This window comes from Salarias fasciatus, chromosome 19 (genome assembly GCF_902148845.1).
Source record: "Salarias fasciatus chromosome 19, fSalaFa1.1, whole genome shotgun sequence".
Classification (NCBI taxonomy): Eukaryota; Metazoa; Chordata; class Actinopteri; order Blenniiformes; family Blenniidae; genus Salarias; species Salarias fasciatus.
Genome location: NC_043763.1, coordinates 422,407 through 448,241, shown reverse-complemented (window position 1 = coordinate 448,241; position 25,835 = coordinate 422,407). Strand labels below are relative to the sequence as shown.

Here is a 25,835-nt window from a genome sequence, read left to right as displayed (position 1 = left end):
CTATACATCTACGATGGAGTTTCCACAGACGACCCCAGCGTCTTCGAGGTGATCGCAGTTATGAGTCCCGACTCCGGCGTGTCTGCAGTCCAGCAGGCTGGACTCGGTCCCGTGGCACTGGACGTCGTCCAGCAGGATCTGCAGATGTTCCGCCGCCCCGAACTCCGACCTCTTACTGGCCTTCAGAGCGAACCGGAAGCCCAGCTGCCGACAGACCACCGCGGCGCTCTGGGTCGTCCACAGGTCGTCGCACACGGTGCCCCATCCCCCGTTAACGTAGACCTCCACACGTCCGCGGTCGCGGCGGCCGTGCTGGTCCCCGGCGAGCCTCACCGCTCCGTTCTGAGGCTCCGGTTCTCCTCCCGCTCCGGGTTCTCCTCCCGCTCCGGGTTTCCCCTTCCTCCGCCGACCCCCCCGCCTGGAGCTCCGGGGTCTGGCGGGGGCCCCGTGGACAGACGGGTCCGGTCCGGGATCTTCTAGAAGATGGAGGAGCTCCTGCAGCCAGTCGTACGGCTCTGTGGGCGGCGGCTCCGTGAGGTCTTTGTGAGGCTCAGGGAGAGTGAGCACTACGCAGGAACAGAGAACAGCTGATCCTCAGAACCCAGAGAACCGCCCGGTTATGCTGAGAACGTCTGAAGAACTCTTACCTTCCTGAGGAACAAACCTGATGACATTACTCTTCACTCTGACAGGAAGAGGCTCATAGTGGCAGTGTCCGGGTGGAGCGCGTCTGAAAAACACAGACAGACGATATGTTGACAGTCGTCATCCAAAGGCAGCACAGCACACTTCAGTCCCTCACGCTGTCCCTCGTCAAACCAAATCCCAGGACCTGAGGACCTGAGGACTGACCTGAGGACCTGAGGACTGACCTGAGGACCTGAGGACTGACCTGAGGACTGACCTGAGGACCTGAGGACCGACCTGAGTACCTGAGGACCGACATGAGGACCTGAGGACCTGAGGACTGACCTGAGGACCTGAGGACTGACCTGAGGACCAGAGGACTGACCTGAGGACCTGAGGACTGACCTGAGGACCAGAGGACTGACCTGAGGACCTGAGGACTGACCTGAGGACCAGAGGACTGACCTGAGGACCTGAGGACTGACCTGAGGACTGACCTGAGGACCTGAGGACTGACCTGAGGACCTGAGGACCTGAGGACTGACCTGAGGACCTGAGGACTGACCTGAGGACTGACCTGAGGACCTGAGGACTGACCTGAGGACTGACCTGAGGACCTGAGGACTGACCTGAGGACCTGAGGACTGACCTGAGGACTGACCTGAGGACCTGAGGACTGACCTGAGGACCTGAGGACTGACCTGAGGACCTGAGGACCTGAGGACTGACCTGAGGACTGACCTGAGGACTGACCTGAGGACCTGAGGACCTGAGGACTAACCTGAGGACCTGAGGACTGACCTGAGGACCTGAGGACTGACCTGAGGACCGACCTGAGGACCTGAGGACCGACCTGAGGACCTGAGGACCTGAGGACTGACCTGAGGACTGACCTGAGGACCGACCTGAGGACCTGAGGACCGACCTGAGGACCTGAGGACCTGAGGACCGACCTGAGGACCTGAGGACCGACCTGAGGACCTGAGGACCTGAGGACTGACCTGAGGACCTGGAGGACGACCCTGAGGACCGCCTGAGACCTGAGGACCTGAGGACTGACCTGAGGACCTGAGGACCGACCTGAGGACCTGAGGACCGACCTGAGGACCTGAGGACCTGAGGACTGACCTGAGGACTGACCTGAGGACCGACCTGAGGACCTGAGGACCGACCTGAGGACCTGAGGACCTGAGGACCGACCTGAGGACCTGAGGACCGACCTGAGGACCTGAGGACCTGAGGACTGACCTGAGGACCTGAGGACTGACCTGAGGACCGACCTGAGGACCTGAGGACCGACCTGAGGACCTGAGGACCTGAGGACTGACCTGAGGACTGACCTGAGGACCGACCTGAGGACCTGAGGACCGACCTGAGGACCTGAGGACCTGAGGACCGACCTGAGGACCTGAGGACCGACCTGAGGACCTGAGGACCTGAGGACTGACCTGAGGACTGACCTGAGGACTGACCTGAGGACTGACCTGAGGACCTGAGGACCTGAGGACCTGAGGACTGACCTGAGGACCTGAGGACCGACCTGAGGACCTGAGGACCTGAGGACTGACCTGAGGACCTGAGGACCTGAGGACCGACCTGAGGACCTGAGGACCGACCTGAGGACCTGAGGACTGACCTGAGGACCTGAGGACCTGAGGACTGACCTGAGGACCTGAGGACTGACCTGGGGACACAGTGTCCCTCTGTCTACTCTGCCACAGCAGTCCCACAGTGAAGTTGGACTCTGGGGACGCTCAGGGACGTGAAGCAGCTGTGGGGAGAACTGGTTTCTGGTCTTCACGTGAACCATGTCTCTGCTCACCTTGAGGGATCCACCACTTTGTAGACCACTCCTGTAGCTGAGGTGGCACTGGGGACCCCAGTGGACAGGAAGTACAACTCCCCTGGAAGGAAACAACCACGTCAGCCAGGACGGACCCGGAGACAGACGGCAGACGTCACCCGATTACCAGATTCGTCCTCTGCGAAGGAGATGATGTAGTGCTGGTAGTTGTTGATGAGACCAGGAAAGGTGCAGGTCCTCCCCGTCCCCATGCAGACCTCCCTGTAGCTCCACCCCCTCGTCCCACGCTCCTCCTGCAGGCTCATCAGACGCCTGCAACACACACCCCCAGGAACGTCTTCAGACTGGAGCTGGACTGACGCTGACCCAGCTCAGAGAGTGAGCGAGAGAGAGAGAGAGAGAGAGAGAGAGGGAGACAGAGACAGAGAGAGAGAGAGAGAGAGAGAGAGAGAGAGAGAGAGAGAGCGGAACTAGCAGCAATACGTCCGGATACCAGGGCAGTCAGATCAGGACCAAGACCAAACCCCAGCCAGAAGGAACCACACCCCCCCAGGAAGGAGGAACCAGACCCCCAGGAAGGAGGAACCACACCCCCCCAGGAAGGAGGAACCACACCCCCCCAGGAAGGAGGAACCAGACCCCCAGGAAGGAGGAACCAGACCCCCAGGAAGGAGGAACCACACCCCCCCAGGAAGGAGGAACCACACCCCAGGAAGGAGGAACCACACCCCCAGGAAGGAGGAACCACACCCCCCCAGGAAGGAGGAACCAGACCCCCAGGAAGGAGGAACCACACCCCCAGGAAGGAGGAACCACACCCCCCCAGGAAGGAGGAACCAGACCCCCAGGAAGGAGGAACCACACCCCCCCAGGAAGGAGGAACCACACCCCCCCAGGAAGGAGGAACCAGACCCCCAGGAAGGAGGGACCAGACCCCCAGGAAGGAGGAACCAGACCCCCAGGAAGGAGGAACCAGACCCCCAGGAAGGAGGAACCAGACCCCCAGGAAGGAGGGACCAGAGGAAGAACATAACAGTCCATTACAGGACTTCAGAGTGGTCTCAGTCCGCCACGCCCTCCAGACCAGGACCAGGAGTCTCTGGCTCCAGTGTAGCACAGCTGCTTCCAAACGTGGCCTGGAATGGTTCCAGCAGTTAGCTGGTTTTCTCCACGCTAAATGCTACCAGTTTTTTGAGGTATTTACATCTTTACATGTAGCAGTTCACTTCAGAATGTTGATTTCTCGTTTATTCTGTCAGAAAGGTTTCAGATGTGGGCAGTATAACAGTCTGAAAACTGCTGGTTTTTCTGAACTTTTTTTGCCTCTTCTTGATACTGTCCTGGTTTTTGGAAAAAAAAGAAGTTGAAAGTTCCAACAGCTGGTGTCTTGATGCTAAACAAATGTTCAGAAACGACCCAGGTAGAAGTGACGGTCTGTGGTCATTCCTGCTCAGCTCTGTCACATGGTCTGGTGTTTAAACAGTATCACAGAATCACACTTTAAATGGACCCAGGAGCAAGCATGTGGTTCCAGACTGGGATGGGGGTGGGGGTGGAGGGGGTGGAGGGGGTGGAGGGGGTGGGGGTGGGGGTGGAGGGGGTGGAGGATGGAGGGGTGGGGGTGGAGGGGGTGGGGATGCGTCAGTGCATGATCAGGGTTCAGGGTTTTATAGCTTAGACATCAGCTGCTCTGAAATGAAAAGCGGTTCATATGTAGTGTAAACTGTCACTGGAGGATGGAAGGATGTTTTATTTCATTTGGACCTACCCACTCATGAAGTCTCCAAATATGTACATGCCGTTGAGGTTTGGATTTTCACAGCCTCGGTACACGTAACCGCCAGTCACTGACTTTCCCACCTTATGAGAATACGCGTAGATCGGCAGGACGTCGTCTGCGGAAACAACAGGAACGATCAGTGAATTCACGTTTGTCCGTTTCACAGTGAAGTTTCTAAAGTGAGGGAACTGAAAGGAAGACACCAAAACAGGTGGACTGCACTGCTCATTTCTTTGTGACATGTGACCTCTGACCTTTCTCTGACCTGCACAGTATGACATCAGCAGCGATCACAGAACACTGCTGATCTTCACATTCTCAGAGCCTTAAAGCAGGAATTCTACCACTGCTGGGACACCTGGAGTCACCAGGCTGTGAACAGTTAACAGTCGCATTCATATTTCAGATACATAGCTTTAACAGCATTTTATTTCATCACTGCAAAACAATTTGCTTTCTTTGTACTTGTTGCTCTAAAAATGATAATCTGAAGCTTCTTGACTCTCATGAGTAGTTAGAGTGGATTCAAACAGTCAGATAGTCCTGCAGTCAGTTTCAGCCAAGTTCTTGTTGAAAAAGGTGAAATGTCTCATTGTGAAATCTGACATGTGCTTCGTGTTCCCTTTTCATTTCCATTTTCACATCTTTCTCTTCACATTCTGACTGTGAAAATGCATCCGTGCACGTGCACGGACCGGGTTTGGGCCTTGGTCAGTGAATCAGAGCGGAGGCGACAGCGAGGTGTGGCAAATTACCCAGTGAACTGTTGGCACAAAGCTTCTTATCGTAGCAGGAGAAGCCTTCTCTGGCTCTCCAGCCGTAGTTACGTCCCTTCTCGATAATGTCGATTTCCTCAAACTTGTTCTGGCCTACGTCCCCGCAGAAGAGGCGACCTTTGCCCTCTTTGGTCAGGGGATCGCCGCGGTCCACCGAGCACCTCCACATGTTGCGGACGCCGTAAGCATAAACCTCAGGCCGTGCGCCGCGCTCCTGGATGAAGGGGTTGTCTGGAGGGATCCGGTACGGAACCCCCCTCTCACCGACGTCCACATCGATACGCAGAACTTTACCCAGAAGAGCCGATCTGCAACCCAGACACACAAAGCTGAGGACAGAAGAATGACACTTTCCTCATGACTGTTCCAGGGGTGAAAGGACCCTGGACCTAGTCCTGGACTAGCAAGGCCTGGACCACAGAGACCTGGACTAGCAAGGCCTGGACCACAGAGACCTGGACTAGCAAGGCCTGGACCACAGAGACCTGGACTAGCAAGGCCTGGACCACAGAGACCTGGACTAGCAAGGCCTGGACCCCAGAGACCTGGACGACCAAGCTGGATTTTCTCTTTGCTCAGCCTTGGTGGAGGTTTTTAGAGAGCTTTAATCCTCTCACATAGTCAAATGAATCCTTGTCACTGAGTTATGAAGGAAGTTCTCCTGCTGGTTCTTCACTTGTTCTCAAGGATGACATCTGAAATAATAATGGTTCCACATGGCAGAACTGAAGAACCAGGAATTTATGGAAGCACAACTACTGCAGCAGTCACAGTGAGGAATTAATATCCAACAGAACAGGTTCCAACTTCTAACTGAGCCTCAAAAGAGTTGAATGGAATGTCTAACCTAAAGGCAGAGGACGTTCTGCTATAAACCCAAATCCAAACGAAAGAACACTAATGAAGTTCTGCTCAAAGTCCTCTCAGATCACTTACTGGAGGACCTCACCGAGTTCCACTTCAACACACTCGTTCTCGCTCAACAGAGTGGATCATCTGATCAGAACCGAGTCAATCCAGAACACAGGATCTGGTGATCCAGCTTCAGAGTCCAGGATCTGGTAATCCAGTCTGAGACTACAGGATCTAGTAATCCAGTTTCAGAGTCCAGGGTCTGTTAGTCTGGTTTCGTAGTCCAGGCCTCTTTTCATTTCTTTTGTAAAAGCAGACACATACTTTCCTACTGAGGGACAGTGAGAGGAATGTTGGGTAACGCTGGTTATCATCAAGAGCGAAACATTAACAGAAATATACTAATAGATTAACAGCAATATACCAGCAGAGAAATGGATGTTTTTTGATATGAATTGTAGGAAACCCCCCGACATCAGAAAGAATAAAGGAGCAATGCAGAAGAAGGCGGCGATGCTGTTGTTCAGGACAGAGCAGGCTGTTTCTCCTGAGGAGACTTTGACCTGTGTGGTGACATGCTGAACATTTTCTACCAGGCTGTTGTTGCAGGTGCTGTTTTCTTTGGGGTTGTCTGTTGGGGTGGCAGTATGACAAAAAGAGACAGCAGTCGGCTGGACAGTCTGATCAGGAAGTGTGCATCTGTGATGGGAGGAAGGTGGACTCTGCTGGAGCAGTCCTGGAGAGGAGGATGAGGCTCTAATGCAGAGTATCTGGAGGAACCCCAAACATCCACTGCAGGACAGTGGCAGCTCAGAAGAGTGACCGGAGTAACAGGCTGCTGTCACTGCGCTGCAGAACTGAGGCTTCCAGAGGTCGTTCATCCCCTCAGCAGTCAGGCTGTTGGACAGATGTGCCTGAGCCGAACTGAGTACACTATCAGCACTCTATTGTACTGTTATTTATTTGCATGTGAATGATTTGCGTTTGCTGCTGGACACCTGAATTTCTCCCTTGGGAGATTAATAAAGTTTTTATCTATCTATCTATCTATCTATCTATTTCAGCTGCTACATGTGGCGTGTTGACCTGAGAGTGTTAAATGAAATGACTGCATGGAAATGGGAAACATTTTGTGGACGTAACATTGCAGAAACATTCCGCCGTGTCCGTACTTATTCTGGGCATTTCCGTACATCCCAAATGGATCTCCGGCCATTCCGCCGTCACCCGTGAAAATGTACAAGTAACCGTCATCTGCAAACAGCAGCTGTCCTCCATTGTGGTTCGAAGCAGGTTCATCGATTTCCAGAATAACTCTAGGAGTGAAGACACACAGCAGACCGGTGTGAGCAGACGGAGGTCGTCAGGAGGCGATCCATCTGGAGCTGGAACCAGACCTACCGTTCGGAGGTGTGATCCACCACGTTCATGTCGTGGCGGGACACGTGGAACTCACTGATCCGGATCCTCTCGTCCAGACCCACCTCCACTGAGTAGTACACATAGAGCTTCCCGTTGTATCTGTACTGGGGGTGAAAGGTGAGTCCCAGGAAGCCTCTCTCGTCCCCCTCCCAGGAGGAAGTCAGCACGGCTCTGGTGACGTTCAGAAACGGTTTGTCCAACCTGGAGCGATCAGGAAGGAAAGTCCACACCAGTCCCACCTGCTCTGCCACGAAGAACCGGTGCGTACCGTCATTAGCATGAACCATGGCTAAAGGGTTGCGCAGGCCATTGGCCACTTCCTCCAGACACAGCTGGAGACAGCCGTCCGAGTCCGCCTGGACCCGGCCCAGGTTCTGGTTCAGCCGCTGGTTGCTGAGCAGGTGAGGATAGCAGTAGTCCATGTCTCCCAGCTCCAGGTGGCGGCACACCCCTGTCTGGTTGTCCATCAGCCTGGAGATGTGGCGGTCGTCCGTCAGCAGAGGCAAGGCGGACCGGCACCGCCGGTAGAACTCAGAGCAGTAGTCCGGACAGAGACCCGGGACGGTCCGGACCGGGGTGCTGGGGTCCTCTGCATCAAACAGGTGGGCCGCATAGGGAGAACACTCCTGAGACCACAGAGAGGAGGAGAGGGGGAGAGAGGGAGGAGGAGGAGGAGGAGGAGAGGAAGAGGAGAGGAGGAGCAGGAGGAGGAGAGGAGAGGAGGAGGAGCAGGAGAAGGAGGAGAAGAGAGGAGGAGGAGGGGAGGAGGAGGAGAAGAGAGGAGGAGGAGCAGGAGGAGGAGCAGGAGGAGGAGCAGGAGGAGCAGGAGGAGGAGGAGAGGCTTTTGGTTTTCAAAGTTTTCTGACTGTGATATTAGAAAAGAAAAATTATCACATAAATGGTTAAAACAGAGTAACACCCCACCCTTGTCAATGCTGCTGGTGTGTGTGTGTGTGTCTGTGTGTTTGTCTATTGGATATCTCTGCCCTGCATTCTTGACTGTTTCTCCACTTCCTGCCGTCCACATGTCAAGGCAGGAGGTGATTAATTCCCCACTGGAAGGTCAGATGCAGCCCAGTCCCTGAGCTGTAGTTTCTGTTGGAGGAGTCATGGCAGGGTGCTCTGGTGGAGGCGGAGTCCCGTGCTGTGGAGCAGTACCAACACCCTGGACTGCTCTCCGATGAACCGGGCCATGGCGGTTTTCCTCTGGGAGGAGCAGAAGCTTCAGTCCCTGGTGGAACAGGTGTGTTGCTGGACCACCTGACGTACAGGTGATGCCGCTGTTTGCTTCCCCCCCCCCCCCCCCCCCCCCCCCCCGGGTTACTGCATCAGCTGTTTGTGGTGTCGGTCACATGGTGGTGACGTCAGCAACCATCAGGTATTTGTAGGCGCTGTTCGCGCCCTGGGATCATGGGAAATGTATGCAAGAAAAAAAGCCTCATTCATTTGAAGTCACGCCGTTGTCTGGACCATCTTCTGGGATATAATATTGGCGACGAGGATGGAGCTTCCACTTACACCTCTTCCTCAGTTTCTCGCTCTGCCGGGCAAGCCGCCGTTCCCCTGGGCCTGATGGTACGAGTCCTTTCAGACTTTTTTTGCCGCCGCCGGGCTAGCCGACGCTAGCTAAGCGCGGCTACAGGCGCTGCTAATTCACAGCCTGGGAACCGAAGGACAGCGCATCTTCCGCACACTCGGTCCGGCTAAGAAGTACAAGGACTGTGTGGCTTTACTGGCAGGACATTTCGCGGCTCCACAGAGCGTGATCGTCCGGAGGATCGCTTTCCGGCAGCGCAGACGGAGACCAGGTGAGCCGGTACACCAGTATGTCACGGATCTCCGGTGTTTGGCTAGCCTCTGCAAATTCGATCATCTGGAAGATGAGTTCATTCGCGATCAGCTGGCGGAGCATACATCTGATCCGAAGCTTCGTGAGAGACTGCTTATGGCACCAGATGATCTGCCCTTGTCCAAGGCAGTGGAGATGGCGTTTCAGCTGGAGTCGGCGGCGCAGTTAACATCACAGCTAACATGTGCGAATCCAACTTCATCGCACTCAGCTTCACTCGCACAGACTGTGACCCTGGCGGCGCAGCTTCCCGACCCCACTTACCCTCCTGACGAGCTGGAGGTTAACGTCGCGGGTTACCGGGACCCCTCAACGCGCCGATCCTGTGGGAACTGCGGCTCAACGTCTCACCGGTCTGTCCAGCCATAGGACAGAGCTGTGGGAAACCCAATCACTTCGCCAAAGTGTGCCGCTCAGTCACCGCAGCTACGAGACCCCAGCGCCGCTCATCTCACCCGTCCAGCCCGACCACCATCCACACCGTGGGCTCAGCCTCCAAGCCTTTCACCTGGTGCACAGTGGAGCTGGATAGGGTGTGTCTACCCCTGCTCCTGGACACAGCTGCCTCCAGGTCCCTCCTCAGTGAGTCCATAGTTCGCCAGCTCTTTCCAAAACACACTGTTAAAGCAGGAGCAGATGAACTGTCTGGGTACGGTCACTCCAAAATCAACATGATTGGCACCGCCACCTTTTCTGTGAGTTATGGTTCGAGAGTCCTCCCAGCCTTCACATTCCAGGTGTCCCGCCACGGCGCCAACCTCCTGGGGTTTGATCTCTTCTGTGCCCTGGGGTTCTCCATCACTGACAACCGAGGTGCCACCATCCTGACTGTAACGACATTGTGGCAGCAGCGCTGGCCGTCGCTTTTCACCGGGCTTGGTTGCCTCACCGCCTTCAACCACCAGCCGCTCATCGACCTGGCTGTGCGCCCCATTGTCCAGCCTCTGTGCAGGCTACCCCTCACCCTGCAGGATGGTGTCACTGCCGAACTGCAGAAACTGCTGGATGCTGGCATCATCGAGCGGATCGACGCATCGCCCTGGATCTCCAACCTGGTGGTGGCTAAGAAGAAGACGGGCGGTCTGCGCCTCTGCGTTGATCTCAGGCAGGTGAACAAAGCTGTGGTCGCGGATAAATACCCTGACCCGGCAGTGGAGGAGCTTTCTGCAGAGTTCCATGGCTCAACAGTCTTCTCTAAGCTGGACCTTCACCAGGGCTACCTGCAGGTTCCTCTACACCAGGACAGCCGCAATCTCACCACGTTTTCGACCCACATTGGGGTTTTTCGCTACACCCGCAAGCCCTTCGGACTCAGTTCTGCTCCCAGCTGCTTCCAGAAAATCATGGTCACTATCTTCGCAGGCAGCCCTGGTGTGGTCATTTACCTGGACAACATTGTCATGCATGGAGCAACACCCGCCCTGCATGATGACCGCCTCTCCACGGTCCTGGACGTGCTTGTGGGTCACGGCCTCACACTCAACGGAGAGAAGTGCATCTTTGCAGCCGCTGCCATCGAGTTCGTGGGGTTCCGTCTGACTGCTGAGGGTCTGAGTCTGCTACATTCTAATGTGGACGCCATCCTGCGCCTGCCCGAGCCCTCCTGTCCTGCGCAGCTGTCCTCATTCCTGGTGATGACCGCCTACTACCTGCGTTTCCTGCCCCTTTACTCTGAGACCACCGCGTCCCCTGGACCTGGTCTGCTGCATGCACCACAGCAGTCCGCCGGCTCAAGTCACAACTGACTTCTCCACCTGTGCTCGCTCACTTTGACCTGGAGAGTCCTACGTTCGTCACCTGTGATACCTCCAACACTGCGGTCGGCGCGGTCTTGTCACAGTGCCACCAAGGGGTGGAATGTGGCGTTTGCCTCACGGACACTCACTCCCACTGAGCAGAAGTACTCTGTGGGGGAAAGGGAGGCGCTGGCCTGCGTCTGGGCATGTGAGCGGTGGCACATGTACCTCTACAGCAGGCATTTCACGTTGCGGACCGACCACCAGGCCCTCACAGCTCTCCTGGCCACCACTGGATCAGGTCACAAACCACTGCGCCTCTATCGGTGGTCTGAGAGGCTGCAGGCGTACAACTTCTCCACACAGTTTACGGTCAGAGAAAATGTGGTGGCAGATCTCCTCTCTAGAGCCACGCCCACCTCCACTTCAGACAGCACGCAGGATCCCGTGGAACCAGAACTGATCCTCATGCTGCACACGCCCCTTCAGGCAGCCGTTTCTCTCAGATCTGCAGACAGCCTCTGCACAGGACCCCGTGCTTCAACAGCTGTGCACCTATATTCGTAGCGGCTGGCCTGCCAGGGTCTCGGAGGAACTGGCACCCTTCCACCGAGTCAGGAACGACCTCTCCTGTTGGAATGATGTCTGCGTGGCTAGGGGGCTGTGCAGAGTGATCCCAAGGGCTCTGATAGAACGTGTTCTGACTATGGTCCATGACGGCCATCTGGGCATTGTGAGAGTGAAACAGAGATGCAGAGGTCTGGTCTGGTGGCCAGGCATCGACAGAGACGTTGAGGATTTAGTCCGGGACTGTGCAGCCTGCCTCACCAGCGGTAAAACTGGCCCACCTCCCTCCCCACCTCTGCAGCCTGTGCCGTGGCCTCAGACACCGTGGACCCACATTCAGGTAGACATCTGTGGCGAACTCCACGGCACCCCACATCATCAGCGCTTCCTGCTGGTGGCCTATGATCTGCACTCCAAATGGCCAGAAGTGCTGCCTGCTGGGTCTGTTACCACTACGGTAGTCATCGGTTTCCTCTCCTCCCTGTTCGCCCGCTGGGGCGTCCCGGACGCCATCACCACGGATAACGGGCCCCAGTTCATCTCGACTGACTTTGCGGCTTTCATGGAGGGGAGGGGGATTAAGCACATCAGGACTGCCCTGTACCACCCGCAGGCCAATGGCGGCGTGGAGAGGTTCAATCAAACCCTAAAGAATGGACTCAGGGCGCACATGGCGGACGGCCTCCCGTTTTCAGACTCTCTGCAGAGCACGCTAATGCATTACAGAGCAACACCACATTCCATGACTGGCAGCTCCCCGGCGCTGCTGATGCTGGGGCGTGAGCTGCAGCTCCCTCTGGATCACTTGCGTCGTCCTGTTAGCAACGTCTCGGCAGTGCCAACTTCCACCGTGGACAGAGTGGCAGAGCAGCAACGGCGCATGAAACAGTGGTTTGATAAGGAGCATCGGGCTAGGCATCCAGCGCTGGCCGTGTCGTACTGGGTTCGAGTCCGGAGACCCACTCGCTCCCACAAGCTGCCCTCTTTCTGGTCCACGCCGCTGCAGGTCGCAGCACAGCTGGGACCGCCCACTTTCTGCCTGGCAGACGGTTCGTGCTGGCATGCCAGCGCCTCCGACGGGTGGCGCCACCGTCACTGACTGATCACCTGACTCCCTCAGATCTCGTCACGTCAGATGGGGTCTGGGACCCCCTTCATGAGCAGATGGAGACTCCAGTACAGGTGGAGGCTCCGGCAGGGCAACCCGGTGAATTGGCTGGGCCATCTGAGCCAGCGCAGCCAGAAGCTCGTCCGGTTAGGGCCCGCCAGAGGCCCGCATACCTCAGGGACCACATCACAGACTTTTGGGTTGAAGTTTAGGTACATAGCCTGTGATGTGGCAGAATAATCCACAGGGCTATGGGGGTTAACTGGTAGTCCACCTGGTTTACCTAGGGACGTTAAGTAATAATTTATTTTGTTATGTCACGCTTGAACTCGGTTGTTTGTTGCGTTTTTCAGGGTGTGTGTGTGTGTGTGTGTGTGGGGGGGGGGGGGGGGGGGTAAATGTGGTGTCGGTCACATGGTGGGGACGTCAACACGCGTCAGGTATTTGTAGGCGCTGTTCGTGCCCTGGGATCATGGGAAATGTATACAAGAATAAAGCCTCATTCATTTGAAGCCATGCCGTTGTCTGGACCATCTTCTGGGATATAATACTGTTCCCCCAGTGACGGCGCTCAAACTCCCCCGCCATGATAAGGTGGCAGTCCAAATCTGACGCCATAGTCCTGGACCGGACCAGAAGCAGCTGGTCCGGCCTCTCTAGGCTGGCGGGGAGTCCCTGGCCCAACAGGAGGAGTTTCAGTATCTCAGGGTTTTGTTCATGAGCGGTTGAAGAATGGAGTGTGAGACTGACGGATGGATCAGTCATTTCTAACACGCAAGGATTCAAAACACATCATGAAAAGTAAAGACAAAGACCTGTGCTGACAGTATGCAGGGATCAGAGGACGCCCAAACCGGCCTCACTGCTATCTGCATCCACAGTGAAAAATCTGGATCACAGCAATCCAGCTGCTTTGAACTTGTCCAGGAGAAATGAAACAGGAAACAGGTGACATCTCCCCCGTACAAATCCCCCATCAGCCAAAAAGAATAAACGTCCAGTGAAAGCTCAGAAGAGAGGAGGCAGGGCAGCACTGACAGGAACAGAGACTCTTTGGGCTTTCTGAAGACATTTGTCTCAGGACCAGCTGATGATCCCGTTTGGTGATTCCTGCCCTCCTCAGGCTGACCCTCAGGCTGGAAGATTGCTTCCAACATCCGGCGAAATCAAACGTTCTTCAAACATCCGCAGGCCTGCAATCCCAGAGACCGGCCAGGTGAAAGGCGGTGGTTCAGTGGCTGGTTCAGGGAGGCAGAGCCGAGGCCAGCGGGTCCACACTCTCCCTGACTGCTTTCCTGGAAACGCTGCCTGGCCCTGCTGCCTCACTGCAGGTTAGACCAGGAGCTGAACTGGAACTTTGGACATGAGGCAGATAATGACCTGCAGTCAGTATATCATGCCCGACAGTCACAGGTTTTTCTCTGAGTTCTCTCTGTGGACTGATGAGGGGATTTCATTCACTGAACTCCTCAGAAACTAAACATCCTTTAAGTAAACTGAAAGCAAAGTTCACCTTTTCACAGTGCCCAGTTAGAAAAGTTTCTCTGAGTTGATGTTCGATCAGCCACTAGGCCCACGATGCAGACGCTCTGGATACGTTTCTGTCCATTGCTGCGTAGTGATGTATGATATCCTGTTTGTCTCAAACCCAATAAAAACTAAAACATTCATCTGCAGAGTGAAGTTACCCCAAAGCTGCAGTGCTGGGAAATACTGAACCTTACTCTAAATTCTGAAAAAGATGCTTTCTGAACTCACTTTTTATGAAAATCGTTTTTATCATGAAAAACTACATTTAAATATTTAAAAAATACTTCAAATGAAAATGTCTGAATCAATACAAACACAGCTCCATGCCTCACAGGCCTGCATGTGGCTCTGTTATCTATGAAGTTAATGATTGACTGTGAAGTGAGCTCAGATTATACAAACAGCACACAGAAGACAAGGCCTTTATTATTATTATTACTATTATAAGCTGACTTGATTCATTCTTTCACTGGTCTTATCTCAGAAACAAATATTTTAATTTGTACTATCAAGTATGAATCTGTTACTGACGTCCCAGCAGTCTTTCAGCAGGATGGAACCAGCGACCTTCAGGTGAGGAGTGATCAGGTTTACCTGGCAGAGCAGCTCCAGCACGTAGCCTGCGCACGCCGGGTCCCCGGGGGCGTCCGGGTGGTCCATGACCCGCTGGAAGGAGCGCAGCAGCTGCTGGTCCCTCTGCTGGTCGCAGCAGCCGAAGTCCTGGTACATGACGCAGAGCTGCAGCGGCGCCGGCGGCCTGAAGGGCGGCTTGAAGTCCAGACACTGTGGGTGTGAGGACCCGGGGGGGGGCGCCAGGATCAGGAGGCCCAGGAGGCTCAGGACCCGGCGGCCCCCCGAGGAGAGCCCCCCGCTGAGCGCACCACGCATGCTGTGTGAGCGTCTGTCTGCTGTTAACGCCTAACGCAGCGGCGCCGTGTCCCTGACTCCAGAGTCCAGTGGCGCCGTGTCCCTGACTCCAGAGTCCAGTGGCGCCGTGTCCCTGACTCCAGAGTCCAGCGGCGCCGTGTCCCTGACTCCTGTCCCACTGAGCCAGCAGGCTCCGTCCGCCTGACTCCTGAAGTTCAGTTGCAGCCCGCACTGCATTGTGGGTGACGGAGTTTTCGTCAGAGAAGAGCCAACATTGAGTTCAGCTCGTCAGAGTGGAGCTCCAGTCTGACTCAGCAGTTTTCGCCAAAGCTTTTATGGGTCATCGTTAAAAAAATGGTGATAAATAAGCTGCAAATCAAGTCACATCCAGTCTGTCTTTCTCCACAGAGCAGTTTTCATACAATAACAGCAACACAAAGTGCCTCACAGCTTTTAAAAACATTAAAACCCTTCTGAATTAAAGACGAGAAGAGGTTATTGTATTGATGGGTCTGCTGAAGAGGAAGTGACGGAGTACAAAAAGCAGGAAGTAAAAGGTTTAGGCCGTTAGGAGACAGACGTTAGCATTTGGTGCGTTTCCTCTCTTCACCTTCGGTGAAACAAATCCTTCCAACATTCCTACCAGCTGCTCCCTAGGTTCACTACCAGTCAGTTTGCTCCAGGGACATCCAGCAGGACGAGACGGCGTCTCTGCCTCGGAGGGCTTCTCCCTGTGTGGATGAGTCCCAGTTTACCGTCCTCTGGAGGGAGTCACGGCCATACTGTGCACGTGCAGGTGGATATGAGCGAGATGCAACTCAATGTTATACTTTCTGTGGCCACCGGGTGGTGCTATGTGGCCATTTGTGTTAATCTTGAGCCATTTTGTCGGCGGCCATGTTGTTCAGCTGTATTTGTTTATTAGTTAAGTAGTGACTTGGTGCTGGTATTGTGTGGAGTGCTGTGTGAATATATTGTAGCAGCCGTGGGGGCCGCTGTCCCAGAACTGAGCTCTGCTCCCGCAAGGGATTCTGGGTAGGGGGACTATTTGGGCCATTTCGGGCCAGTTTATGTGTTTTGTGGGGTTCATTTGCGTTCTGTTCTATCATGTTCATATGTGGGTTTATTGTTGTTCTGTGCTGTTGCCATTTTTGTGTTGTTTTATTTCATGTCCTATCGGACCGGGACTCAAAGGGGTCATTTGGGGGAGGACTCGGCCTGCGCGCCGTGAGGAAGGGCGCTGGAGTGCGCAGCTGGGGTTAGTTGTTCTCACAATAAACTCCTGCTTATGAAATCTCGAGAGCATGAATCCTTCCTCGTTGCCGCCACTGCTCATGGAATGCCACAATATGCCCACTAAAGTACATTATGAGGATTTTATGTTGATATATGTTCACATATGTTGAAGGAGCAAGTCAGATGCTGTTGATATCAGTGAGGTTTATTTATTATTTCAGACTGTTACAACACTGCTGAGCAAACTCTAAAACCTGAACCGACCCTCGCAGCTCAACAGGGACGATCAGCCTCCTTTCCTGCACCCTGACCGATACGCCATCTTGTTTACTGTCAAAATCCCAAACCACATCCCAGCGCCTTTCCAAATGTACTTACACACAGACACACACACACACACACACGCACACACACACATACACACACACACACACACACACACACACACCACTGACAGTACGGTAAAACATCACCATTGGAGCCATCCACTCAGGGAGGAGTTGCAGGGCAGGATCTCCCCCCAAACAGACAGGGGACCCCCACGGTGGGGTGGGGAGCCCCCAACCAGCCAGGCCAAAGGACCCACACACAGCACCCCCATCAGAAAACCAGATCCAGCTCCAAGCGTGGAGGACCCCAGTGAGGAAACACTGGGGATAAAAAACTAAAACTTTAAAAAAGAAGATATATAAAAGACCTGATGTAAGAAAAATAAACTGAAAGAGTAAAAATTCACAATGAAATAACTAAATACTGATGAGAATACAAGAAGAATGTAGACGGTCAGTTAAAACCTGATTAAAAAAGTGAGTTTTTAAGTTTCCTTTTAAAACCGGGACAGTCTCTGCAGTCCTGAGGTTCTCCAGCAGGCTGTTCCACAGGCGGGGGCCGCAGTGGGTCTCAGTTCTGGTTCTGGTCTGGATAGTAGGCCACTGCCAAAGGACCTCAGGGTCGATGTGGTAAAAACAGATCAACTAAATAAGAAGGTGCTGTAAAGACAAAGCCATTTAGGCACAAGAAAAATAAAGAACAAACAAACAAAAAAACACCTTAAAATCGACCCTGAAGCAGACAGGGAATAATGTGGCCCCGCCCCCTGGTCCTATCAGGACCTTAATACTGGAGTAATGTGGCCCCGCCCCCTGGTCCTATCAGGACCTTAATACTGGAGTAATGTGGCCCCGCCCCCTGGTCCTATCAGGACCTTAATACTGGAGTAATGTGGCCCCGCCCCCTGGTCCTATCAGGACCTTAATACTGGAGTAATGTGGCCCCGCCCCCTGGTCCTATCAGGACCTTAATACTGGAGTAATGTGGCCCCGCCCCCTGGTCCTATCAGGACCTTAATACTGAACTGATGACGTGTTGTTGCAATAGTAATCCTTGCAGCTGAAAGCTGGTGGCAGCATTTACCATGTTGCTAATGATGTGTTTAACTATATAAGGTACATTAGACGTAAAACATTAATGTAAAACAGGGCATCATGAAGACCTGAGCAGACGGATGACAATGCCAAGAAATCCAAGCCTTCATGTAGCATCTTTTCATTATCAAGAAGTACCGTGCCGTAGAAAGCAGTTTGGCGTCTCATAGTTTGGGTTCCTGGCATGCAGATCTCGGCGGGCAGGCAGAACTCGGCACCCCACCGGTAGGAGGGATGATGAGGCGGAGCTGATCGTGCTGCCCTGGACTGAGCCGTGCATGAAGGCTGTGAACTGCCCTGGACAGTCACTTTGGCCCAGGTGCAGGGCTGTTGCACTGAGGCTGGTCTAGGAATATAAATATGTTGTAAATCACTGCAAAGACCAATGTAACAGTTTGATGTGGATTTGCTTATATCAAAAGTAACAGGAAAAAAATATTAACATTAAACTGTGTTTGTTTCTGTTTCAGGTGATGCGCTCACCGCTGTGCAGTGGATGCGGAGCATGGAGGGTCAGCTGTTGGGCCTCCACACTCCAGCTCCGTGGCAGGACTGGCAGCTGTTTTCCAGTTACTACAACTTTAATCTGGTGAACCAGGAGAACGCTGCGTGCACACTGGAGTTCATTCAGAGGGAACTCGGTGCTTGTAGGAGAGAACTTGTTTAGTTTGCTGTCATGACTGCTGGACAGTGCTGGCCAACTTACTTCCAAAATGTAATATATATATATATTAGTAACTCTTATTGGAAAGTAATTAAGTTCATTATATTGTCACTGTCTCTGAATTGTAATACATTACACTACTTTTGAGTTACTTTTACTGAAATAAGCAAGAATATGATTGTATTTTTTGCATTATCAGTCTTGTTTTGTATTGTTCAAATGCATTTAATAAAACCTGTTTTGAAGCAGCTCTGACATTGACTAAACTAAACTAAACTAAACTAAACTAAACTAAACTAAACTAAACTAAACTAAACTATCTAAACTATACTAACTAAATACTAGTTTAAATATTAAACTATCCACAAAGCTGCCCTAGGAGCTAGAATGCTGTGGGAAGTACGGTGCACTGAGCCCTGTCCTCTAATGTCTGAATGTTATTCCCTTTAGTCCGTTCATTGCTTTTCCCCTGCTGTCCCCCCCTTCGAGGGGGAGTCTTCTCCAGTTTCAGTTGCTGACTCCACTATTACGAAGGCCTATGAACAAGCTCCGTCCGGACCGGGAGGACACCCCTGTCGGTCCTGCCCGCGGACTGGCTTCAGTTCTACTTCTGGGATCCGTGGTTCTTGTGCTGGACCGTCCAACGGACTGTCCTCAACATAGTCCTAGGCTTTACTTCTTATTGTCTCATGCTAGCTGTTGCCAAAGCTGTCCGTCCCTGGGAGAGGGATCCCTCCATACTGTGGTTCTCCCCAAGATTTCTTCTTCTCCCACTGGGTTTTTGGAGTTTTTTCTTGCCGGATGTGAGGGTCGAAGGCGGTGGTTGCTTCGTTTTGTCTCGTTACTGTGAATTTGACATATTAACATTATGCTTATTCACTGTTTTTATTTTTACCGACCAATGTAACATCTTGAAGCCTCTGAGGCAGCTGTTGTTGTGATACTGGGCTATACAAAAATAAATTGATTGATTGATTGATTGTTTTGTTTCATTCATATTTCACAATCTGCATATCTTGAAAAGCAGTGAATGAAAAAACAAAACAAACCGTAAAAACACTTTACAACATCATATTGTAGTTTTAATTATTTACAGGTATTTATTGGCGACTCCAGTTGCCAGGTGTCTACTTTAATTTAGTAGAATACGAGAAGAAGTTGTAGCCAGGTTACACTGAATTACTGTTTTCTTTAAAAATGGTATATTATTGTAGTTTACATACAGCAAAAACCTGTAAAAAATTAACAGTAATATGCTGTAAAATAATTTACAGCAATGAACTGTATTGTTACAATACTTTATTTTCAACTTTTTTGCCAGGTAATTACTGTAAATTCTACAGCCAATTCTTTACAGTGAGCTGAACCCTGACCCGAAGAAGCTGAGGTGGGATCAAGCAGGAGCTCCTGAGTTCTTGGGAAGTGTTCATTTGTTAACACGACCCACCGATATCTCATCAGTGTAACTTTTAATGAAGGTTTCTGGCTCTCCCACTACCTGCTGTTCATTTTCCAGGGTTAATTGTGATATAGTGACAGATCTTTACTTCCACAGAAACATTTGTTGGCTTCGGTGCAGAAACTTTTTATGGTGGTGGTTCTGCGGAGGACCTTTCAGATTAAGGATGACAGAATGTTTTTATTGGAAAACCAACTTTCCTGTGGCTCATGTAGTGAATATTGTGGAGGGGCTGTAGACACGGAGGAGTTTTGTAAATGAAATGAAGGCAGTGAGTTAGCCTGTCCAGTTTTGGGTTTTAGCTTGGTGAGTTCACTGTCAGGCCAGATACCACATGAGGGTTTTTCCTGTTGAAAAGCATCAGTGTTTATTTGTGTTTCTTGTGGAGTTTTCTGGGACAGAGCTGGAGATGAGGAGCTGTGGTGTCAGTGTTCACGAGGAGGTTTGAATTCCGCTGACTGAGTGGCTCATGCTCATAGACCGCCAGCCTTCTCCGCCATGGAGTCAGTCCGCCCGGTTTATAGAGACAGTAGGGTTCAGGACTTGTCAAGCCAAGGCAGCGAGACCTTCACACAGCATCTCAAACTATTCCATCCATACCAGTGTTCAGAACCAGGGGCTTCCTCTGTCTCATTTTCTGTCAGCTCTGAGTGACTTCAGCACCTTTAGGACCACTTCTGTGTACTTTTCTGATGAACCTTTGGCTTCTGACATTATTTGTGTGCAGTCATGGTTTTGTGCAGCAGGTGGCGCTCATCTGTCTTTACAGAGCCCTCATGGGGATGTGCTCACTGTCATGTTAGTAGTGATGACTTCCTCCAGCAGATGGCGCCAATACCCTGACTTTTCAGAGTAGTTGAGATTCCCCAGTGCTCATTTATGTGACGTGTTCTTCACCGTAGAGCTGCACACTCTGACAATGAGAGCGCCACTGCCAACTACTGGAATGGATGTGCAATTACACTTTATTACAGTCCGGCGGAAAAAAAAGCATGTTCCCCACGGTCACACGCGCCCCCCCGGGCATCGCACTGCGCCCCCCCAGGGGGGCGTGCCCCACAGCTTCAGAACCACTGTTATAACTGGAGAAAGTCAGCATCAAACTAAATGGTTCGTGCATGAAGTCAAGATGGCTGCTGAGGGCAGGAGTGGTTTGTTGGGCTCCACTCAAGCCCTCTGTATTTTACAAGTTTTCTTATTGTTGCTTTATGCCTGGAGTTACAACTTTTCACCATGTAAAGATACCTTGGCTGACTTAATACAAGGTGAACAAACTAAGCTCTACATGTTTGGATATGGACACAGCACTCTGTTCCAGCTGGTCGTCTTCCTGGTCTAAGAGCAGAGGGAGCAGTGCCAATAAAGCACCAGCTCAGCAGGGTCGAGCGCATGGCACTGCTGGTGCTCCTCCGTCTGGCTGGGGACGTACACCTTAATCCTGGACCAACTGTGGGTGAGCAGCCAGCCAGCGCTGTGGAGCAGGTGAGGCCTGGTGTGGACGGTGACGCCGGGACTCCGGGCACAGGCCCGGTCAGCTGTCGGCTCTGAGCCGGGACCCGCTGGAGCAGCGGCGTTACGCCGAGGAGCGCACCGCTGTTGGATCTAACGGCTTGTATACTTCGGACTGCTACTCGACCGGTGAGACATCCCCTCTGACACACCGACACGCAGACGCAGAGACTATGCCGGTAACAACCATGGCTTCTGACTGCGGAGTTACGTTGAGGGACTTGGGCGCTGTGTCGGCGAGGGGTGCAAACAGAGGAGCGAGTAAAACGCGTTCTTGTCGCGCTGCGCAAAAGCAAAAGGATTATCTCTTCTTTCACACTGTTAACCACGCCAGGGTGCTCTGGGAACCTGCCAGCAAGCCAAAAGGAATACTAGGAGGACAATTAAACATCCGTGGTCTTATCTCCAAAAGAGACCAGATCTGCGCACTCCTGCAGGACTCCAATTTGGATTATCTTTGCCTAACAGGAATCCTTTCTGCACAAAAGCATACCGACAAATATGATCAACATTTCAGGATACCAGTGCTTCAGGAAGGACAGAAGCTCTGGAAAGGGGGGAGGAGTGTTAATCTATATTAAAGACGAATTCAAATGCCAGTTAGTCAATCTGAACACCACCCTCGAATGCCTTGCTCTGAATGTTACTTTGTCCTCTTCAATGAATTTTACTATTGCTGTTCTTTATAATCCCCCATCTCACAATGTGTCTTTTTATGATGAACTTTGTCACGCAGTTAAACAGCTTGAAGTGTATAGAGAGACGAAATGTTATGGTGATTTTAACATCAATTGTCTGGACAAAGGCTGTAAGCAAAAGCTGCAAACTTTAATGACTAAATTTAATTACAATCAATTAATTAAAGATCCCACGAGGATTACAAAACAGTCTAAAACACTCATTGACATGGCTTTTGCTAACAGACCTGAACGCCTTACAAAGACATATAATTTAATCACAGGTCTCTCAGACCACAACCTCAATCAATCAATCAATCAATCAATCAATGTATTTTTGTACAGCCCAGTATCACAACAGCAGCTGCCTCAGAGGCTTCAAGATGTTACATTGGTTGGTAAAAATAAAAACAGTGAATAAGCATAATGTTAATATGTCAGATTCACAGTAAGGAGGTGCACATGACTTTGACAGTTAGAAAACTGACAAAGAAGAGACTAAATACTTTGGTAAATCTGATTACAGTAATAATGTAAAACGTATCATCCCCAAATCTAAAACCTTACAATTTGAAAGAGAGCTAAAGAGTCTAAATTGGGAGCATATAATGACTATGGAGGACGTAGATGACTGCTGTAATTCAATGACTGCAGCAATTATTAGTCTTATAGGAAAATTTACAAAGCAAATAAAATGCAAACAAAATGAAAGTACCCTTCCATGGATAACAAATGAGATTAAAAAACTAATGAAGATGAGAGATATGGCTCTAAAAAAATCACTAGCCTCAAAACATAACACTGATCTTTTAACATATAAAAGTCTAAGAAATAAAGTCACGCAGGAACTACGGAAAAGCCTCTTATTATATACAACTTATTGGCAATGCTAAGGGAAATAATAGCTCACTTTGTAAATATTTAAATAATCTAACAAACAAAACGTCTAAACAAAAAGGAATTAAGGAGCTTACTATTGATGGCAAAACTATTAACAAAAGTGCCACAATGGCAAATGAATTAAATTCTTATTTTATACGGTCAGTAGAAGATTTGGCAAAAGATTTTATAACCGCTGAACATAAAAATAACCTCACACAGACATCATCTGTAGATAATTGCCTCCGCCAGGAGGTTGTGTAATCATGTCGGTTTATTGGTTGGTTGGTTGGTTTGTTAGCAAGATCATGGGAAAAGTAATGGACGGATTGCAATGAAAATTTGTGGAAAGGTGGGTCTTGGGCTAACTTAGAATCCATTAAATGTTGGTGATGATCCGGATCACTGTCTGGATCCAGGAATGTTTTAAAGGATTCTTTATCATTGAGAGATAGGGAGTCTTTCACATGGTTGGGCAGCCCGCCGACAGGGGGGACAAACGCCTGGTTCACAGGACGCACCAAGCACCGACTGTCAGATCGGCGCCCCTGTTAACCTCTCTGACGGTTCATACAGGAGGCGTAGCGGCTCGCGCCGTGGACCGCGGCGCTCCGCTCCTCTCTATGTTCTCCACGAGCCTCACGAGCTGTTGACCGCCAGCTGTAAAGCTGGACAGAGCAGATGCTCCACACAGGCAGTCAGGAACAGAAAATACGAGAGAATCCGGTCCATTTTCAAATTAAAATCAAGTAAAATAACATAAATGATGTTCCTTTTCGGTTTTCCTTTTCAGATAAACACACACACACACACACACACACACACGCACGCACACAGGGAGAGAGGGCGAGAGAGAGAGGCACCGCACGCCGCAGCGCTCCGCTCCGATCACACCCGGTCACAGTGTTGTGTGATCATATCTGGTGTTCTTCTGGTTGCTGGTGACTGGTTTGAGCGCTGGCGGAGGTCTGCCTCTCTGGGTGCCACATTAGGCTAGTTACGGTACTACGGAAGCCCTTAAAGCAGCGGCTTTCAAAGTGTGAGGCTGGTACAATCCTCAGTCCGCTGGTCTCCAAAGCTCCTCCTCACCAGCCCGGTAGCTCCGTGGTGAAAAGACAGTTTAATCCAGTAGATCCCACAAAAAAACACCAAGTTATCTTCCACACTGGTGCAGATCCAACCTAGAAAACGCTCCACGGCCTCGCTCCTCCGGCAGTTGAGTTCCAGGACGGCATGTGACGTCACTCCCCCCGCTCGGCAGGTGCGCTGTCTTCCTTAAATAACCAAGCCCCGCCCCGATACCAATGTCCAGATAATTATATTACTGACACGGTTTCCCAACACAAACCCGTGCCCCAGATTAAATACCCACAGTGACCCAAGATTTACATATTAGGATGACAGCACAGGAAAACCTTTCATTGCCCCTGCTGGGTGAAACATGTGAGGACCTACCCGGTCGTTACACCCCCCCCCCCCCAAGCCAGCGGCTTATCTGGTCTGAAGCAGGGCTTCATGTCAGTCGCACTAACTGTGTCCGCCTTCCCTTTAGCCGTCACCCCGTGTACTTGGTAATTCACCGGCCTAACCTTTTCTCAACCATCGCAGGCCCCGTCCATCCTGGCACAAAATTGGCTGACTACTGACCGCAAAGTGTACATCCCTGCGTCGTGCGCTATAGCATCTGGCTTGCCTAGCTTTAGCCACGCCCACGTGTCTCCTGACCTCCTCCTGAGCTGTGTGTGTGTGTGCAGGGGTTGGTGTGTGGCTGTGTGTGGTGCTGGTGCCCTCCCCACAAGCCTCTCCAGAGGCCCCTTCAGCTCCCTTCCTAGAGCCAGCATGGCTGGAGTTGCACCCGTGGTCTCATGCACCCCCGTGCTGAGGGCCAACCGGAGCTCCGGCAGCCTTTTGTCCCAGTCCTGGTGGTGGTCCCTGACGAAGGAGGCCATCACGGTCTTCAGGGTGTGGTCGACCCCCTCTGTCATGTTGATCTGGGGGTGGTAGGCTGTTGTGAGTTTCTGGGTCACCCCCCAGGACTCACACAGCCGTGCCATATGGTGACTCGTTAACTGGGGACCACGATCCGTCACCAGGTACTTAGGGACTCCCCAGCGGGTGAGGATCTCATCCTAGAGAATCTTACAGACCTTCGGAGTCTTGGCATCCCTCACAGCGAATAACTCCACCCATCTGCTGTAGTAGTCCACCACCACCATCAGGATGGAGTTCCGGTCCTTACTGTGGGGAAACGGGCCCAGGAAGTCCACTCCGATCACCTCCCCTGGGGTTTTGACATCGGGTGACGGGAGGAGACCTGCAGGTTTCTCATTGGGACCCTTGTCCTGCTGGCAGGTAGTGCAGGTGCGGACGTGCCCCCAGACGTCTCTGTGGACCGTCGGCCACCAGGCCACCTGGAAAACCCTCAGCAAGGTCTTCATCCGGCCCAGATGCCCACCAGACGGTCTGTGGTGGTAGTAAGCCAGGAACTGTGGCACCAACGCGGCAGGCACAACCAGCTGGCAGGTGACTTCCCCTATGTTTAGTCGGAACCCTCCGGAACCACACCCCTTTCTGGCGCTTGTAATGAACCTGACCCACATCGGACTGGTGTGTGGAGGGCTCAAGTTCTTGGCAGGTCGGGTCCGTTGCCTGCGCGTCCACAACCTCCTGGAAGGAGCTCGGCAGGTCCCCCCAGTATGTTTCAGGAACAGCAGGAGCCACAGCCTGGGGAACCCCAGGACCAGTGTCAGCCACACAAAAGTTCACCTTATCTGCAGAGCTCCTCGACTCTCCAGCCTGAAGAACCTCCTGACAGATGGGGGGGGTGGAGGGAGTCACAGGCGGAGCGATGACAGCGACCTCAGTCGGTGGGCGGTGTCCGGAGGTCGTGGGAACAGCAGGTGCAGAAGGAACAGTGGACTCCCTAATGAGAGGGCTTCTGGCTTCATGCTGTTTCAGCTCTTCCCGCCATTGCTCATCTCTCCGCTGCAAACATGCTGCGACCACCTGTTCCATCCGCCGCAGCTCCGCATCCACATATTCCTTGAGCTCCTCCCGCAGGCGGGCCAT

The 25,835-nt window shown here is 52.2% G+C and overlaps 1 protein-coding gene across 1 annotated transcript; it reads right to left on the bottom strand.

Moving 5' to 3' along the window:
* hhipl1 (HHIP-like 1) lies at positions 1-25,835 on the bottom strand. The gene is made up of 13 exons (XM_030117424.1): positions 25,773-25,835; positions 25,365-25,490; positions 24,914-25,252; positions 24,567-24,784; positions 14,646-14,922; positions 7,241-7,887; positions 7,012-7,155; positions 4,967-5,295; positions 4,200-4,326; positions 2,598-2,743; positions 2,450-2,531; positions 648-730; positions 1-566 (listed from the first exon to the last, which is right to left on the bottom strand). Exons 1-13 carry the CDS (start codon positions 25,833-25,835, stop codon positions 1-3), a joined length of 3,147 nt encoding a protein of 1,048 aa, XP_029973284.1.

Coding starts and splice junctions, on each gene's coding strand:
- hhipl1 (XM_030117424.1), bottom strand. CDS start 25,835: ATGGCCCGCCTGCGGGAGGAGCTCAAGGAATATGTGGATGCGGAGCTG. Junction 7,156..7,240: donor GTGGATCACACCTCCGAACG/GTAGGTCTGGTT, acceptor CTTCACTCCTAG/AGTTATTCTGGAAATCGATG. Junction 2,744..4,199: donor TTTGGAGACTTCATGAGTGG/GTAGGTCCAAAT, acceptor TGTGTGTTGCAG/GCGTCTGATGAGCCTGCAGG.